The following is an 18730-nucleotide window of genomic DNA, read 5'->3' as shown; positions in this document are numbered from 1 at the left end:
GTATTGTCTGATACCTCTATTAGATTATTGGTGATAGTGTGAAACCTCTGATCTGCAGTAACGGACTAGGACATCGAGAACGTGATCGGCATTCAGAAGGCCCACTTCTTGTGTCATGTCATTTATCGTACATTGATTACAGCTATTTAAGAGAGTAAATAATAAAGAACAAGCAAACTTGTATTCATGATTACTACAATATTTCAGCCTTTAGTCACACCTTGTCACAGCTTCAGATTATCGGTGAATGTTGTTGTGTTTGTTCGTTGTTTCATGCCACACTCACCTGTACAGCAGCTGTGTGATGGCGGTCTGTAAACAATCGAGTCTGGACCAGACAATCCAGTGATTGACACCATCATCATGGGTCCACATAACTGGTATTGGATGACAAGCATCCACCAAGTCAGCGAGCCTGACTGCCCAGTGCCATTAGTCGCCCAGAATGGGTTTCTGGAGACTAAATTTATACACGAATGTTGCGAGATGCGATGCTTTCTCAAAACAAGCGTTCACCACACGTTAACAGTGGTGGCAAACGCCTTTATGCGACCAATACCTAGCAATGGATGTCAGATTGCTACAGTAGAGGAGTGGAACGAATAATACTGAGACTAAGTATACTTAGACTGATACACTGACATGGGTTTATTTTGGAAGTGGAGAGCAGCCCCTACCTTTGAATACACCCTTTGTTCTCTTCAGTTTATTCCAGAGAACTTTATACAAGTCTTTTTTGAAAATAAATCTATCATAATATCTGGCGTTTAATGTGACTTAACTTTTGTCCTGTGTGTAGGTATATTATTGTAACATCACATGTGCCCAAAAAAATCACATGTATTTATGAAATGTAGATTTCTTTGAGCTTTTTACAATTAATTGAGGTCAAAGTAGGCCAAGGCAAAGCCATACTTTGTTAAACTAAACATGTCGGTCGAGCAAACTCAATTACATTGGTAACATGACGAATAAAACCTTGACTTTTGATGCAAATGTTTGTTAAATGCAAGTTAAATGTATACTGTAAACTGAAAGTCATGACTGAACCAGCTGATGGATTGTGTTTCCTAACAGTCATCAACTTTCGCCTACATAACACACATCTGTGTAGTTCAGATTTACATCAGACAGACGTTGTTACCCTACAGTGTGATATTATCTCACATTTACATATAAGAATATATTTATTTGGTTCAGTTTTATAAGGTTATGCTGAACATTTCACAAGTGCAACTATAAACAACTATTGTAGTGGCAACAACCACTGGGGATTGTATGAGAGAGAGAGAGAGTAGGATTCACCACCCTTTTAATGGCATGTCATGTTGGTCAGCTTAATCAGGTATCAGGAAAGTCTGAGGTGATGACGTTTTCGTGTATCTACCATTTTGGTGAAACATGACAAACACAGAAAAGTATTCCAGGCAAGGTGCGATTCAAACATGTGATCATTGGTTTATGGTGGGTCAAAGGGATGCACAGACAACTTGGCCTTCTGGCACTACTTCCATGTAGAGACAGCATGGGTAGAGATAATGAATATATCAAGCAAAACACATGTTTCATGAGGACGGATTCATTGCTGTGCAGTATGTACAATATCAAAATACAGACTGACAAATCACAGTGGACATGTATTTACATATATATAAAAATATTCTTAACATTCATGCAGAATAAACATAACATATCCATGATGTGCCATTATACATTCTCAGTAACATACTGATTCTTGTACTTCTCATAGGTGGATTCCATCTGGGATATGAGCCAAAACATTGAGAGTCTGGTGCCTAATTGCCAGCACACAAAGTCCACCATTTAACCCACTCATCCACTATGGAATCCACAAAAATGGAAGTTGGACAACTGGTAGTCGAGATCACATACTTTGTGTATATGTACAAATCTAACACATGTTATGTGGTTTGGTTACCATGGCCAAAAGCTATGAATACACAATGTCATTTCAAAAGTGGTAACCTGTAATATTTGGGATGAATTTTTTCGTAACCTCAAATATAAGATTTGTTACATTTAACCACCTACGTAATGGCATTGTGTATTCACACACACAACGTTGCCTGTTCTGAAAAATAAATACATGTTGTATTTCAAGAGTACAAAAGTAGAAAAGAATTGAGAAAGAACTCAGAGATATCCTGTTAGTATAAAACTGTGTCTGGCAGTCAACAATCAGCTTTAACTTGTAGTTGATAAACGATGGTTGCTGGTTTTGGTGATGAAAACATTGTGGATAAACCAGGGAAAATGTTACAAACATCCGCTGACTAATTCTATCACCAAAACAAAACCTTGTAATCCAAAGATGACTGAAAAGTGTTCTTGTGCACAAGACAGCCTAATGCAAATACATAGCATGACATATGAGAATTTTAAGTGGTTGTGTAAATGAACTGAAATGCAGTACATGTATCTCTGCACCTAACATTGATGAGGAGGTGACCCAGGGTATGCTGAATCTGACCGGACATGGTGTCAGTCTAGTACCAGGATGAACACAGTACATTTATATCAATACAAAAACACCTGTCATGATATGTGAAATATGTTCACTCGGAACTGATGTGAGGGTTTCATCATATCACAGTTATGAGTGTTTACACAGATCTGCAATCCTTCATCAGTTACCTGGTTTCATCAAGAGGAAGTATTTCCCTGAACTCTCATTATTGTCTCTACTGATGATGTTTTATCAAGTCCACAATATAATTATCAAACGTTTTCTACATTCATCTGCAGACTGTTACAATAAAGTAATAATCACAGTTGAAGCTGCTGTTGACAGCATATTCTGCAGACACTGCTGCTGACTGATCACAACTGCAATTGACAGAGCACTGCAGACACTGCTGGCAACAAAGCATCATTGACTGTGCTGTTATTGATAGATCACTCTGTAGACACTGCTATAGACACTGCCATCTGTGGTTGTATCAACCTACAGCTTCCTGCCCACTGTATATTTTGATATGCCTCTGTGTTCCTGCTGTTGATGCTGCTGTCACTGATGATGCTGTTGTTGTCACTGTGATGCGCGCTACACCGCTCCTGCCCGAATGATCTTGTACAGTCCATTCACGTTGTCATTTTTTATAGCTGCTCTGCAGGCATTAACGATCTGTGTCTTGTATTTGCCCACTGGAAGTAAATGGGAAATCTTTCATTCAAAGGTGCCAGATGTTAAGAACATATATTGAGAGAAGCTTCCTTAAGTGTGAAACAACATGATGGATATTTTGCATGTTGTCTACAGATGTGGAGATATTAGTTTCTGTATGGTGACAGATCAGACAGCCATAAGCTGTTTATGAATCCTGGAACATTATCCCCAGCAACATGCTCTGTCTGACCACATATTGTACTGATATGAGATTTGTTGAATGTTTTTAAAGCCATGACTATATACATGTCAAAGTCATGATACATATTGTGATTACATATAACTGTACTGGCCTGTGTGAAGTTCTCTGTGTTCTCTGTGTTTGTGACAACAGGTCATTACTATTGACAAACTCAGATGACTGTTGGCCCTCAACTCATGATAACATATGTGACTCAAAGCAGTGGTGTGCAATAAGATGTTTTGCAAAATGCCATTAGAACAATCTGATGCAGGTGCATATGATATTGCAAATCTGTGTAAATACTAAAGTCGGAAAATCAACATAATTAAAAATATGACTCAGCACACTGTAGGAGAATCACATACTGTATCAACTGTGGAACATCTGTAACGCACAGGTACATAGTTTAATGAGTGAAATCCCAACAAGGACCACCCTGTACCTGCCTACATGGCAGTCCTACTATCCAGCAGATAAGGAGCACCCTCAGACCTGCCTTCATGGTGGCCAAACAATCCAGCAGATAAGGAGCACTCTTGGAACTGCCTTCATGGTGGCCCAACAATTCAGCAGTTAAGAAACACCCTTGGAACTGCCTTCATTGTGGCTCTACTATCTAGCAGACAAGGAGCACCCGTGAACCTGCCTACATGGTGGTCAAACAATCCAGCAGATAAGGAGCACTCTTGGAACTGCCTTTATGGTGGCCCAACAATCCAGCAGTTAAGAAACGCCCTTGGAACTGCCTTCATGGTGGTCTAACAATCCAGCAGTTAAGAAACACCCTTGGAACTGCCTTCATTGTGGCCCAACAATCCAGCAGTAAATAAGCACCCACAGACCTGCCTACAGCGGATAAGGAGCACCCTTGGAACTGCCTACATGGTGGCCCAACAATCCAGCAGATAAGAAACGCTCTTGGAACTGCCTTCATTGTGGCTCTACTATCCAGCAGATAAGGAGCACCCTTGGAACTGCCTTCATGGTGGCTCAACAATCCAGCAGATACGGAGCACCCTTGGAACTGCCTTCATGGTGGCCCAACAATCCAGCAGTTAAGAAACACCTTTGGAACTGCCTTCATGGTGGCCCAACAATCCAGCAGTTAAGAAACACCCTTGGAACTGACTTCATTGTGGCTCAACAATCCAGCAGATAAGGAGCATCCTTGGAATTGCCTTCATGGTGGCCCCACTATCCAGCAGATAAGGAGCACGCTTGGAACTGCCTTCATGGTGGCCCAACAATCCAGCAGTTAAGAAACACCCTTGGAACTGCCTTAACAGTGGCCCAAAAATCCAGCAGGCAAGAAACACCCTTGGAACTGCCGTCATCGTGGCTCAACAATCCAGCAGATAAGGAGCACCCTTGGAACTGCCTTCACTGTGGCCCGACAGTCCAGCAGTAAATAAGCACCCTCAGACCTGCCTACATGGTGGGTCTACTATCCAGCAGATCAGGAACACGCTTGGAACTGCCTACATGGTGGCCCAACAATCCAGCAGGCAAGAAGCATCCTTGGAACTGCCTACATGGTGGCCCAACAATCCAGCAGATAAGAAACACCCTTGGAACTGCCTTCATCATGGCCCAACAATCCAGCAGTAAATAAGCACCCTCAGACCTGCCTACATGGTGGCCCTACTATCCAGCAGATAAGGAACACGCTTGGAACTGCCTTCATGGTGGCCCAACAATCCAGCAGTTAAAAAACACCCTTGGAACTGCCTTCATGGTGGCCCAACAATCCAGCAGTTAAGACACACCCTTGGAACTGCCTTCATGGTGGCCCAACAATCCAGCAGTTAAGAAACACCTTTGGAACTGCCTTCATTGTGGCTCTACCATCCAGCAGATAACGAGCATCCTTGAACCTGCCTTCATGGTGGCTCAACAATCCAGCAGATAAGGAGCACCCTTGGAACTGCCTTCATGGTGGTTCAACAATCCAGCAGATAAGGAGCACCCTTGGAACTGCCTTCATGGTGGTCCAACAATCCAGCAGATAAGAAACACACTTGGAACTGCCTTCACTGTGGCCTAACAATCCAGCAGTAAATAAGAACCCTCAGACCTGCCTACATGGTAGCCCTACTATCCAGCAGATAAGCAGTATCCTTGGAACTGCCTTCGCGGTGGCCCAACAATCCAGCAGGCAAGAAGCACCCTTTGTAACTGCCTTCATGGTGGCCCAACCATCCAGCAGTTAAGAAGCACCCTTGGAACTGCCTACATGGTGGCCCAACAATCCAGCAGGCAAGAAGTACCCTTTGTAACTGCCTTCATGGTGGCCCAACAATCCAGCAGGCAAGAAGCACCCTTGGAACAGCCTACATGGTGGCCCAAGTATCCAGCAGATACGGAGCACCCTTGGAACTGACTTCATCGTGGCTCAACAATCTAGCAGATAAGGAGCACCCTTGGAACTGCCTTCATGGTGGCCCTACTATCCAGCAGATAAGGAGCACGCTTGGAACTGCCAACATGGTGGCCCAACAATCCAGCAGGTAAGAAACACTCTTGGAACTGCCTTAACAGTGGCCAACAATTCAGCAGTTAAGAAACACCCTTGGAACTGCCTTCATCGTGGCTCAACAATCCAGCAGATGAGGAGCACCCTTGAACCTGCCTTCATGGTAGTTCAACAATCCAGCAGATAAGGAGCACCCTCAGACCTGCCTACATGGTGGCCCTGCTATCCAGCGGATAAGGAGCATCCTTGGAACTGCCTTCATGGTGGCCCAATAATTCAGCAGTTAAGAAACACCCTTGGAACTGCCTTCATCGTGGCTCAACAATCCAGCAGATAAGGAGCACCCTTGGAACTGACTACATGGTGGCCCTACCATCCAGCAGATAAGAAACACCCTTGGAACTGCCTTCATGGTGGCCCAACCCAGCAGATAAGAAACACCCTTGGAACTGACTACATGGTGGCCCTACTATCCAGCAGATAAGGAGCATCCTTGGAACTGCCTTCATTGTGGCCCAACAATTCAGCAGTTAAGAAACACCCTTGGAACTGCCTACATGGTGGCTCAACAATCCAGCAGATAAGGAGCACCCTTGGAACTGCCTTCATGGTGGCCCTACTATCCAGCAGTTAAGAAACACTCTTGGAACTGCCTTCATGGTGGCCCAACAATCCAGCAGTAAATAAGCACCCTCAGACCTGCCTACATGGTGGCCCTACTATCCAGCAGATAAGGAGCATCCTTGGAACTGCCTTCATGGTGGCCCTACTATCCAGCAGTTAAGAAACACCCTTGGAACTGCCTTCATGGTGGCCCAACAATCCAGCAGATAAGGAGCACCCTTGGAACTGCCTTCATTGTGGCCAACAATCCAGCAGTTAAGAAACACTCTTGGAACTGCCTTAATGGTGGCCTAACAATCCAGCAGTTAAGAAGCACCCTTGGAACTGCCTTAATGGTGGCCTAACAATCCAGCAGTTAAGAAGCACCCTTGGAACTGACTACATGGTGGCCCAACAATCCAGCAGATAAGAAGCCTTGGAACTGCCTTCATTGTGGCCCTATGTATTGGGCAGCCTCTTACCTCTCAATCTCCCAGCCTTCTGTATGATCTGGTTGACCTGTTTCAGACAGGACACAAGCTCCTGGTGATTGCTGCAGCGGATCTTGTAGCCACTAATCAAGTCCCGGTTCAGATCAAACAGCTCCATATAGCCTTTCTTCATGCTCTTCCTGGTACATAAACATACAAAGGTTTGCCACAAAGTCTAATGCACTGCACTCTGATCACTGCAAAACACCCACTGGCTTGCAAAACAAGTCTGCTGTTTTGCACTCTGAACACAACAACAAAATTAAATGCACATAGGGTCTGACAGTAAGCCTTTAGAAGTTAAAAAAACCCACTAATGAAAGTACAACAAAAAACACTTATAATGCAGATTAGCTAATTGCTAATTCCTACTGGTATTCTCTATAACAGTCTATCAAACACTCAGGTTTGATCATTCATTTTATCATTTTTACCAGTCTCAGTGTGTATATGAACCAATAAACAACATCTAACAAATCCAGTAGTGGTCAGATGTGAAGGTCTTACATGTCTCCCATAATGCGAGAGTCTTCTGCCCTGACCACCATGCTCCGGATAAGGTTGGAGTGATCGGCCATCTCTGCCGTCAGCTTCTGTCTCACGGAGTGGTACTCATTAACCTGGGAGGCAAGACGAGAAACTGAACTACAGCAAACGTGGTTGTTACATAATTCCAGCAATTGTCTTCTTTCTAAATATCATCAACAACAATCACAGCTGACTGTAGAATCTCTACTTAAAAATGCAGTTTCAGAAAAACATCATTTAAAATATATGGATCAAGTTGAGCTGTGTAGTGATAACCTAGGCACCTGCTGTCAAAAAGTCTGGGTAACGCTGCTGATGTAACGTTGACCTTCAGAGAATATCTCTACAGATGTTATGTAAACTGTGATTTCCTTCAGAGCCTTAATGACAAACAGATAAGTGGGAATGAGTGTTTGAGTACCTTCTTGAGAATCTGCTCCAGTTTGTCCATCTCAACAGGGAAGTCTGCTGTGGACATGAGGTCCTCCAGGTTGAGGAAGACGGCTAGGGCCTGGATGATGTCACCAGCAAGGTCCATGTTGTCTGTCTTTATCACTATCTGCAACATCATCATCACTTGTCTCAAATCTATCACAGCTTCATCAATGGTTTCATCTTACATATTTCACTCCATATGAACAGAAAAGAAATCTGGGTTGCAAACTCACTGACATCCAACATCAACACACAAATGCCTATACTGAGATACAACACAGCTGACTGAAACTAATTCATACCTTTTGAGAACATTTTATGTCTGTTTCATTTATTTCTATCGGTAGAGTGATGCATACACAAGTTATTGAATACTGGTAAATGGGAAAGGACAACAAATGTTCATATTTATGAGTATCCTGTCCTGTCTGATTCATATTTATCACGAATAGTCCTCTGTCTCATGTAGGTCACTCACCTGTCCTGTCTGATTCATTCTTATCATGACTAGTCCTCTGTCTCATGTAGGTCACTCACCTGTCCTGTCTGATATATTCTCATCAAGACCAGTCCTCTGTCTCATGTAGGTCACTCACCTGTCCTGTTCGATTCATCCTTATGAGGAGTGGTCCTCTGACTCATGTAGGTCACTCACCTGTCTTGTTTGATTCATCCTTATGAAGAGTGGTCCTCTGTCTCATGTAGGTCACTCACCTGTCTTGTTTGATTCATCCTTATGAAGAGTGGTCCTCTGTCTCATGTAGGTCACTAACCTGTCCTGTTTGATTCATCCTTATAAAGAGTGGTCCTCTGTCTCATGTAGGTCACTCACCTGTCTTGTTTGATTCATCCTTATGAAGAGTGGTCCTCTGTCTCATGTAGGTCACTAACCTGTCCTGTTTGATTCATCCTTATAAAGAGTGGTCCTCCCCCACGGAGACACATGAAGGCAACCTCAAGGTCGCCCTCACATGTCAAGTCTTCATGCAGGAGAAAGTTCTGGTTGATCCACATAAGCAACTGCCAGCAGATATAGTTTGATATTAGACATGAAAGTAACATGAAACATTTGGAGGGAGGAATTTGACATACACAGCTACCAAAGTAAAACCATTGGATCGTCGGAACTCACTCACATACCTAATGCAATACCTCACACATTCATGTCCTTGCAAGGTGGGAAAGTCATATTAATGATCTACTATAAAATTCAGTGCAGAGCTTACTACTTGAATGTTTGGGAGTGTTGTTGTGCTGTACCCTCATATGTTGATGTTTGCAGTGAATTAACACATTATCAGTTGAACAACAGCATGAGTTGTAACAACACAAGGTTAGCTTCAGACTGATCATACAGCCTATCATTCCTGATGACATGTATCATCTTGTGCCATAATAATAATAAACATAATAAGTCATATTTACAGCTGAACTCCTCAAAAAGATGGGCCTCCCCTAAGAGCATACAACATGACAGACATCATTACCCCAGGTAACCCAAGCTGCCTGAGGTGCTACATGAATAATAGTCACATGACTTATCCCACAGGGTACCCATTTCTGTTGAGTTAATAGAGGCAGTTATGAACAAATTCGCTTGTGTGGCAATGTTTTTGTTAATAATTCTAGTTTATATCAAGTTATAAACATTATTTGGGATGAGGGAATGGGACAGTGTAAGTAAACATAGTCTCAGTATCATTTGTTACATTCTTCCACTGAGTCTAACAAAACCTAGTAGGAGGTTGCATCAGGTAGGCTTTGAGCAACCTGTGACCATCCGATCAAACACCAGATGGCTGAACAGACTAAATCAATCAGACAATGGCTAAAGTTTAGGGTTTGGCGGGATTTTCACAATTCTTTACTCACTGACACTGACCCCTCAACGAACATATCCCAGCATTTTCTACAGTCCTTAGCCCAGAGCATACACAGGACTTATCCTTGTGACCAGTCAGGGCCTTGAAAATGGGACAAAGAACTAAAACAAGGGGATGAAAATTCAAGCGTCTATTCATCCTCATCCCCTTCATCCACAGAGACACCTACAGAAGTCTAAGAGAGAAGTATATCAGTTTGGATGAGAGCAGTTATATTATGGGTCTACAAAGCAGCAGTACCTTCTCGAACCTCCATTCAACACAAACTTAGAGCTATGGCATGTAGACTCTCTCTCAATAAAAACTGCTTACTCACAACCACAATGGAGGGTGGCTTTTGGACATCTGATACAGTGTTTGCCAACCACTATCTCAGAGACATCACCACCACCAGGCATTCATCAGTTTGGGCCACTTCTTGTTGCACAACAACTAAAGGTTCCACAAAGACACTGAGTAAATCTCACCCTGTAAGTTCACTTGTCAGGCTATATTCAGAGAGAGTGACAAACATGGCTGGTCATGTCACCAAAAGGATGTCAAACTATAAAGGGAGGCTACTTGTGGGTGGGTGTGATATTGCATCCTCTTCAAGGAAAGGGAACTTTAAGGGATTTCAAGTCGCTCTTTGCATAGAGGGAGGAGACAAGATAATAAGCATAAATCAGGATAAGGAAAAATAATTAAGTTCATTTATTTTACCATTTTTATCTGATGATCTGGTTTACTTCCAAAACAGACCTCCCAAAAGACCTTTCTAAAATGCAGATAAAAATAGCACACTAATTAATTGGGCCATGCTGTTCTCCCCTAATTAATGAATGGCCTGGTTCACACTTTAAGAAATATGAAGAACAACAAGGGACTAAGTAGACATCCTTGTCTAATACCACTTTTATGAGGATACTGATTATCAGATAGTGTGTCACAAAACTCAATTAAAATCTTATAACAACATAGATGTGTCTGCAAAGGGCCTACCCTGGGTATTCTGTCATTCACTTGGAGGGTGACAAAGCTTTTTGGTTCTGGGACTGATGTTTCACAGAATGCATACATTGAAAAACGTGGCAGCTGACGACTCAACTCAAACACATGGAACTGGGAGCTGAAAAATGAAGGAATAGTAATTTACAAATTATGAACATGTACAGGATGTCAACGCTGAAACCAAGTCCACCAATAATGCACAAATACTGAAACCCTCATCCACCACCATACTGTTACCTACATATGGTAATGTGGGTACAGTATCATGTCTATATCCTTATATATTCACTGAGAAATATAACTGAGTTCATATTTCATAAGAAATATATTTCGACAAATGGAATACATATAAACCTGACCAGTACCTGATCTTGTAGCCGACAAGCGCCTTGATGTGCAGATCCACTGGTACGTCTTTAGGAGGGATGATGGGGACCTTGAGATTCCCTGACAGGCAGTTGGTGCTCGGATGACTGAAAACAAAATCTGCATTTACTCTAACACAACATTAAGTACTTGATAGTTACCTGTGTGTACCTCGGGCTACATGCCACAACTCTTGTGCAGCGAGAGGGACACAACAACAGTGTGGACTTTCCACTCTTTCTGTCCCCTTACAGTAACTTAAAGGTCACATGCAACGTAAAACACAACCTTGCAGATTCTGGTACCTTTCGGTATGCACTTACCGAAACAAATCATAAAAAATTTCAATTCAACCTATAAAGTTGAAAAAAAAACGCGATGAAAAAAAAAGCCCGCAAAATCTGAGTTCAAACGTTTCACTAAATTCCCCCCAGCGCTGGGGGGAAAACTGGTTTCAACACCTGTGCTGCGCTGCGTCATGACAGATTCCAGCCACGCAGTAGTTTACCATCTCTACTGACATGATTTTTGATTGGATCAAACGCAAATTCAGAGAACACATATTTTCAAAACCCAACATCTCTATATACATTCTTCATGGATGACGACTTCTTTTAGTGTATGTGATTTTGTTTGATAACAGTATATGAATCCATACTGAAACGACGCATCAAGTACACAAAAAGAAGTTGTTATCCATAAAGAATCTTACTTTCTTGTGACTGGCTATACTTCTAAAATGCCCATGAAACAAATCATCTTTCTGTACACACAGTGAACCCTCAGCATATCAGCAAATGAAACAGCCAATCGGAAGCCGTCGTTACACTTGAGTGCAGATCAACCCACTGTGACTGGGTTCGGTCTCCCGAGGGCTTCGTTTCGGGGGAAGTAAGCCCAAGCACAAAATATTGCACTTTTGAATCGCAATTGTACGCTTATAATTTTGTTTATTTGTTTTTTTAAAAGCAGCAATGTATATTATATGTCATGAATAAGTGATAAATGTGTTTAAATTATGTTTGATTTTTTTGTTGCATGTGACCTTTAATCTATCTTCTAATATTTCTTATGTTTTATGTGACCCATTCAGTCATTGCATTATCACACACACTAGGTATCAGTAGTGTACATTCGTGATTTGTGACTATAGATGTCATACATGTTTATAAAGAATGGGAAATTCCAAATAATGAAAAATGTTGAAAGAACATGTGATGCTGCTTGCTGCAATCAAGTGTTAAATTGTGTAGGTCAGGAATGACTACAGATCAGTTCCATTCTCTATGACTGTGCAGCTATTTCACTGCTTTAATGTATGGATGCATACATTAGTTTTCTGGAGCACATTCAATATTTTTGTCTTGTAAATGAAGGAATGTATAAATGTGTATGGTTTGTGAAAGAAGCCCTTATATTAAGACATGTCCCCGTGTACATGGCCATCATACATACACAACATAAACATCTAAATACCCATGCAAAGTTTCCCACAACAAATTTAATTGTACTTGGGCTGACAGCTCATAATTTCATTTGGCACTTCAGTAAGTCTGGTAAATCAGAGGTGTTAGACTTCTGTACTTACACAACATGGCTTTCTCCTTCAAAGATTCCCTCAGCAAATATGAGCACTGCTTTGATGATTGTATCTAGGAAGAGACAGATAGTCATCAAACATGGTGCAGACTAACCTGGTGGATGTTCCAGTCAAGGATACAGAAGAAAAGGAGATAAAACTCTGGAAAAGGTTTCAAGAGTTAAGACATCAACAGTCAGGAACACAACATGCAGATTCTGGTTATTGTCACCTAAACTACAGCAATCGGAGTCTGTTCAACTTACCATTGGTTGTGCTGATGATCAACTCAACATGAGGCTGAAATTGTAGATGAACCAAGTATGTATAATAACTACAAGGCCTGAAATCAAGCATGACTTGGGAAGGACAACTATTTATATCACAAGTATTCAGTGTTATCTCCCTTGCTGGTTTCATTATCTCCCTCAGTAGGGCTGGAGGGATCGTTGTCGGCACAGGTACTACAGAAATGTACTCCAGGTACCTTTCTGTATGCAGAAATGTACCCTCACCAAGTAAATGTACAGAAAAGTACCCGGTACCATAAACAGCAGACGAGTCCACTTTTCTCAAGCCAAAACAGAAACTGGTTTGTGGTGTTGTTCCAGATCGCCTGACTTTGCGCGCTTTCTGGGCATCAGATTTTATTAGCCTTGTGTTCTAACACAATCGAAAACAGAGCTGATATTTTACAACTAACAGCCGAAGGAGGTTTATTGCTGTTCCTGACGAACATGCACTGCCATGTTGAATTTTTTCTGAGATCTGACAGACAGGAATAAAAGTACACATTCCAGAAACCGGTTCAGCGCTGATTGTGATGCCGGGTATGTCACAGAGTACAATTCTGTACATTTACTTTGGTTAGAGTGCACTTCTGTATACAGAAAGGTACCTGGGGTACATTTCTGAAGTACCTGTGCCAACAATGACCTCTTTAGCATTAGTAGGGATGGAGGAAAAGTAATGATCATAGAAAGTAAAAGTTGTGTTGGAAAGGTTTTCATCTGGTATCAACTGTAAAGCAAACATATCTATTGGGAACCAATTCTCCTGATGAAAATATGGAAAAGTAATGTACATGTTACAGTGGTAATTTCTGGAGTAAGGGCAGGGTTTCAAAGTTTACTTGACATTTAATGATTTACAGTTTGAGTAATTATAAGGTAATTATTCACTACAGCAGCTGCTCACATGTTTGCCCTCCTCTCCTGTGAAAACTGCCAGAGTTGTCTGTAGCTGGGTGTTGGCCTGTGCACAAATACAAGAAACAAAGTTGGTCTGCACACACCAGTTGTCATCAAAACCTATGTAAACCATAGGTTCTTTGTTACAAAGTATTGTAAAGTATTGCCAAAGGAAACACAAAAGAGTTTGTCCCTAGAGAATGAATGAATATTGCTTTATGCCATATCAGCAATTTTCCAGGTATTTGTTGTGTCCTATTTAAAAGAAGCGGTGTTTTAATATTTGTCATCAATAAAATGAAGTAAAGCTCTACCGGAATGACTCCCATCTGAGAGCTCTCGTATTCCCCAATCTTGGCACCAACTTTGCCCACTTTAGCTATGGAGGTGGCACTAGCAGCAGCAGAGGCGGCAGTCACACCCTGTGCTGCAGTCTTCATGTTCTCATCATAATTACGCAGCTCCAACAACAAATTCTGCAAGAAGATCAATTCCCATTCTTGAAATGGCATGTTTTGCAATAATAATGTTACACATCTAGTTCAGACAATATTAAACTGGTTGTTTTGCACTTTCACAGAGATTAAATCTACTTGTTAAACTACAGATTTCTCATTTTATAAATCTTGAGGATATCAATAATAAATAGAAGCCTATCTCACACTGAATGAGACATTATAGTGTACAAAAGCAATCACACAATATTTGAGCAAGGTTTTCATGCACAAGTTCTTTTATCATTATGAACCATCAGTCCCCATGACACTCTTCAGGAAGGGGGAGCTCTTGTAGCGGTGATCAAGGCAGAACTACTGATATTGTACTCAGTAAGTCATCACACAATCATCACCTGTTTCCTCTGACTCAGTTCTCGGATTGTGTCCTGCTCAATATTTGTGTCCATCAAGTTGCCACCCATGTCTTCCGGAGCTGGATTGTACCCTCGCACTGAGAAAACACATCATCATGTCAATCTAAGTTTGCATCACATCCAGGCTCTGTGACATAGTAGAAACCTACATGGGAAAGTCTCACTTGCACTAAGCTGTTTGATGTAACAGTAACATTGTCATTAAACATGCAGTATTAAACCTAATCTAAACACTCATTCACTCTCAAATCTCATGAAACTGAAGGAAGGCTAATCTCAAGATACAAATGATGATAAAAAAGAATTTCTTCATTTGTATTGTTTCTCAGCATTGGTTGTATCTAATGCATCCATGAAGCTAACATCCAACATAGTGAGAGTTGCTACCTTGTCCATCTGAAGACACACAGACAAGCTGCTCTGAGTTGGCCATTGTGTCCATCTTGTAATCCCCCTGTACAATGCCAGCCACTGCGGAGCTGAAGTTGTCCTTGAAGATTACCTCCCCTGTCCTATCACTCCGGGCATCAACCTGAGACAGAAAGTTCCTTGAAAATGTTCCAATACATCTGCTATTTACGGACACTTATCCTGTATCACAATATGCATTTCTCCTCCTTTCGATCCCTGGGTGGATACTCTTTCTGGCCTGGGCCCGCTTGCACAGAGCAATCTTAGTTACAATCAATCTTAGGCCCCTACAATCAACTTTACAATCACCATACAATTGCCCTAATCCACTTGCACAAAGACGATCTTAAGACATCATGGATTTAAGATCGCGATCTTAATTAAGATCGAACTCTTCAACGTTGGACGTAGAAATTTCTTAAACTCGACTCCTGTCTACAGTTGTCTTCAAGTGCGCATAGCATGCAGCGCAAATACAACGTGGAACTGTTTACTGTACACAGATGACATTCCTTCTTTAATCGCACCTTGCAGATTTGTCATGACAACAAATATAAAAAAACACCAACCAAACAAAAGAAAAACCCAAACAACCCCAACCCACAAATCTTTGAAGTAAATGATAACGTTGAAGGAAGCGATAAAAAAACGTAGAAGGTAACATGTATAATCAATCGTACCTCAAGGGTTATTCTCTATTTTTTCTACATTCTAATTTTTTTATGAACTAAACATGTGATACTGCAACCACAGAAATATGCAAATACTGAAATACAAACAAATACATTAACAGATTGGGTCTTGAGTTATTGACCTAATAATCATGAAATTAAAAGATAACACATAAATAAAATTTCCTTATGACATAACACCTAAATGTACCATGATTTGCCAGTGACTGTCAGTTGAACATAGTTTGGCATCGATGTCATTTGGAGTAAAATCCCATATATATCCCACAACCATTAGATTTGTAAAGATATGAAAGTGTGACATGACTGTGGGAGTGTTTCTTGATAATTATTTTTTCGCTTTGTTAAAAAAAAAATAACATACCCTAGCTAGTGTATTTTTCCGTTTGAAAAATACTTGTATTATATTTAAAATACATAGATTAAAACTCTTGTCTCTCGTCAGATTCAATTTTTACAAGTAGAAAAAAACATAATTTTGTACTTTATCCAACTGTAGATTATTTCAGTGATAAACTAAGACAAAATCATTAACCGAAAAGAAATATGTGGGTATCTGTTCTGTCATTACAGAACATGCATTGTATTTGGGCATGACAGATTTTACGGCAACGGCATAATCTACAAAGGGAAACCACTCCCATCTTGCGTAAAAACTAAAATTAGCTGCCCTTGAGTTATTGAAAAGGTCATGGCCACTGCTAATCGCATGCAGACCCCTTTCGTTAGATCTACTATCCTTTCTTTGTTTATCAAAAAGGTATGGTGTTCATACTTTTCCCAACACTGAACCGGGTGAGAATTGTACTCTATGATATCGACTCGATAATGATGTTGTTCACTACCGCAAATAACGATATTTCTGACGTTAAATCGATGTTGCATTCTCTGTGTCGCTGAAGTGTCAAGGCGAATCATACAGTTTTATGCAATATGAAAGCAATCCCCAAACGCAAAGCTAATTATTTGCGTGAAATTGACACCAACTTGGAAGCCATTTTGCTACTGACTACAATGATCTTAGCTCCTTACAATTGGTTCCGACCAATTGTAAGTTTTGATTGTAACTTACAATGATCTTAGCCTACAATCGCTTTGTGCAAGTGGATGGCGATTGTAGCCGAAGCCTAAGATCGCGATCTTAAGGATTTACAATAATTGTAGCTCTAAGATCGTTTTGTACAAGTGGGCCCTGTTTTTGCTTAAACAACCCTCACCCAGGCAAATTCCAGCTATCACCATTGTTGTTCTGACATCACAGCAACTGATTTGGTCACATAACCTTGTCTGCCTGGCCTGCTATAACAATCAGTCTATTCTGAAGTAACCCCAGACATGAATACTGTGCATGCAGCAATTGATGGGGTGAAAGTCTAACCCAAGAGAAGGTTACCATGGTAACATCTGCCTAAACCCTAATCACCTCAAGTGCATGTATCTCTCCCATATGATCATAAGTGTAATGTCCAACTGGCACCCTTCTAGATCCCATGTCGGATATCAAAATAGGAAGGCCAATCCTGTATGACTTGACCAGAGGTTAAAGCTCTACAATCACAATAGTAGTTTATGCAATTACTCAATTTAGCAATAAATGTCAAATGTCTCAATAATCAGCAATAAATGTCAAATTTCTGCAGGAAAACGCACAAAAACATTGTAAGCATCATCGCTGTATTTAGCCTCTCTGTTGGAGCTAGGATTGATGTGAGAAGGCCTGAGACTTCTTGCCTTTGTCAAAACAACTGAGTGCCACCTGCACTTATGTCTGTAGCTATTGAGCTACACACATGAACATCCTGTTGACCATGGTGTTGAACATTGCCCTGATGAGTTGAAGTGCTTCAGTGGGAATAGTTTCCTCTTCTGAATGTTGATCAGCCATCCTGGTTTATACAGCAATCTCTGAACAGGATCAGTTCCTGGGTCAGTTTGACTGAAAAAGTCTATGTATACTCATTAGATGTGTTTCATGATGTGAGTGAATGACTCTGAGGTCATGGAAATGCCAAATAGCAGTGGTCACTAGTTGTTGTCTTGGTGGTTGTTGTACCTGCATATCATGTGTCAAGTCTTCCTTGGCGGGGAAAGCTGAGCCTTCAACCATGTTGATTGTGGAGACAGCTGTAGGAGTCACAGTGGCTGACTTCTTCAGGTTTTAAACAGCTGTCTTGGGTTTTTTAGTGTAAAATGTTCTCAAGATCTAGATTTGTTTCATCCATTGTGATCATGCTTTTCACACATGCATAAATAAGTGCTGAAATCATCTACAGAGTGGTTCTTGCAGCAATTACATCTGGCAGTTGTTTACAAGAGTCATGGCAATAGTAGCAGAGTGAGATTTCTCTCTAAATGTCATCCAAAGGTGGCTGAAAGGAAATGATTGACAAAGCAGGCCAATTAGACAAGATGCACATGGCCCAATCACTTGCTGGAATATACTGCAATGAGGTGTCTTTGGAAGCTGGAATGAGGTGAAAAAAGGATTCCACTCAGAGATCAATAGATGGAGAAATACTTAATGTGACATGTATTAAATGATTAAATCTCCCTTTGTTAACCAGGTTATGATGACAGCACTTCTGTAGTTCTGACCTTGCCATTGCTCCAGCCAGTGATGAGTTCTGGGACTCCATCTGAGTCAAGGTCAAAGCTGTGGATGGCTATCGCCTGGTTCTTTGACTGAAAACATATCAAACATGGATTGTGTATCATGTTCGACTGATAAACACCAACATCACATCAACCACTCCCAGCATCACATCACACAGGCTTGTGAAGCCACTACGCTCATACACTACATCTTGCTGTTCTGTTATGAGTGACTTGGGTCTAATGCTGTTTTTA

At 41.2% G+C, this 18730-nt stretch overlaps 1 protein-coding gene across 1 annotated transcript in view; it reads right to left on the bottom strand.

Moving 5' to 3' along the window:
• Positions 1 to 1563: 1563 nt before the first annotated feature.
• Positions 1564 to 18730, bottom strand: part of LOC137261717 (Bardet-Biedl syndrome 2 protein homolog) — a 29921-nt gene continuing 12754 nt past the window's right edge. Inside the window, exons 8-21 of the mRNA XM_067799500.1 lie at positions 18479 to 18565; positions 15168 to 15312; positions 14760 to 14857; positions 14224 to 14385; positions 13917 to 13973; positions 12986 to 13019; positions 12729 to 12792; positions 11140 to 11247; positions 10766 to 10892; positions 8793 to 8921; positions 7888 to 8025; positions 7446 to 7558; positions 6930 to 7078; positions 1564 to 3165 (exon numbers count right to left, since the gene is read on the bottom strand). Of these exons, the coding sequence (XP_067655601.1) occupies positions 3065 to 3165; positions 6930 to 7078; positions 7446 to 7558; positions 7888 to 8025; positions 8793 to 8921; positions 10766 to 10892; positions 11140 to 11247; positions 12729 to 12792; positions 12986 to 13019; positions 13917 to 13973; positions 14224 to 14385; positions 14760 to 14857; positions 15168 to 15312; positions 18479 to 18565 (1512 nt within the window). The 3' untranslated portion in view covers positions 1564 to 3064. The remainder of the gene's footprint in view (positions 3166 to 6929; positions 7079 to 7445; positions 7559 to 7887; positions 8026 to 8792; positions 8922 to 10765; positions 10893 to 11139; positions 11248 to 12728; positions 12793 to 12985; positions 13020 to 13916; positions 13974 to 14223; positions 14386 to 14759; positions 14858 to 15167; positions 15313 to 18478; positions 18566 to 18730) is intronic.

The sequence above is a fragment of the Haliotis asinina genome, chromosome 14 (assembly GCF_037392515.1).
Source record: "Haliotis asinina isolate JCU_RB_2024 chromosome 14, JCU_Hal_asi_v2, whole genome shotgun sequence".
NCBI lineage: Eukaryota > Metazoa > Mollusca > Gastropoda > Lepetellida > Haliotidae > Haliotis > Haliotis asinina.
The sequence above is the reverse complement of the archived record's forward strand: the minus strand, read 5'-3'. Positions and strand labels throughout refer to the sequence as shown.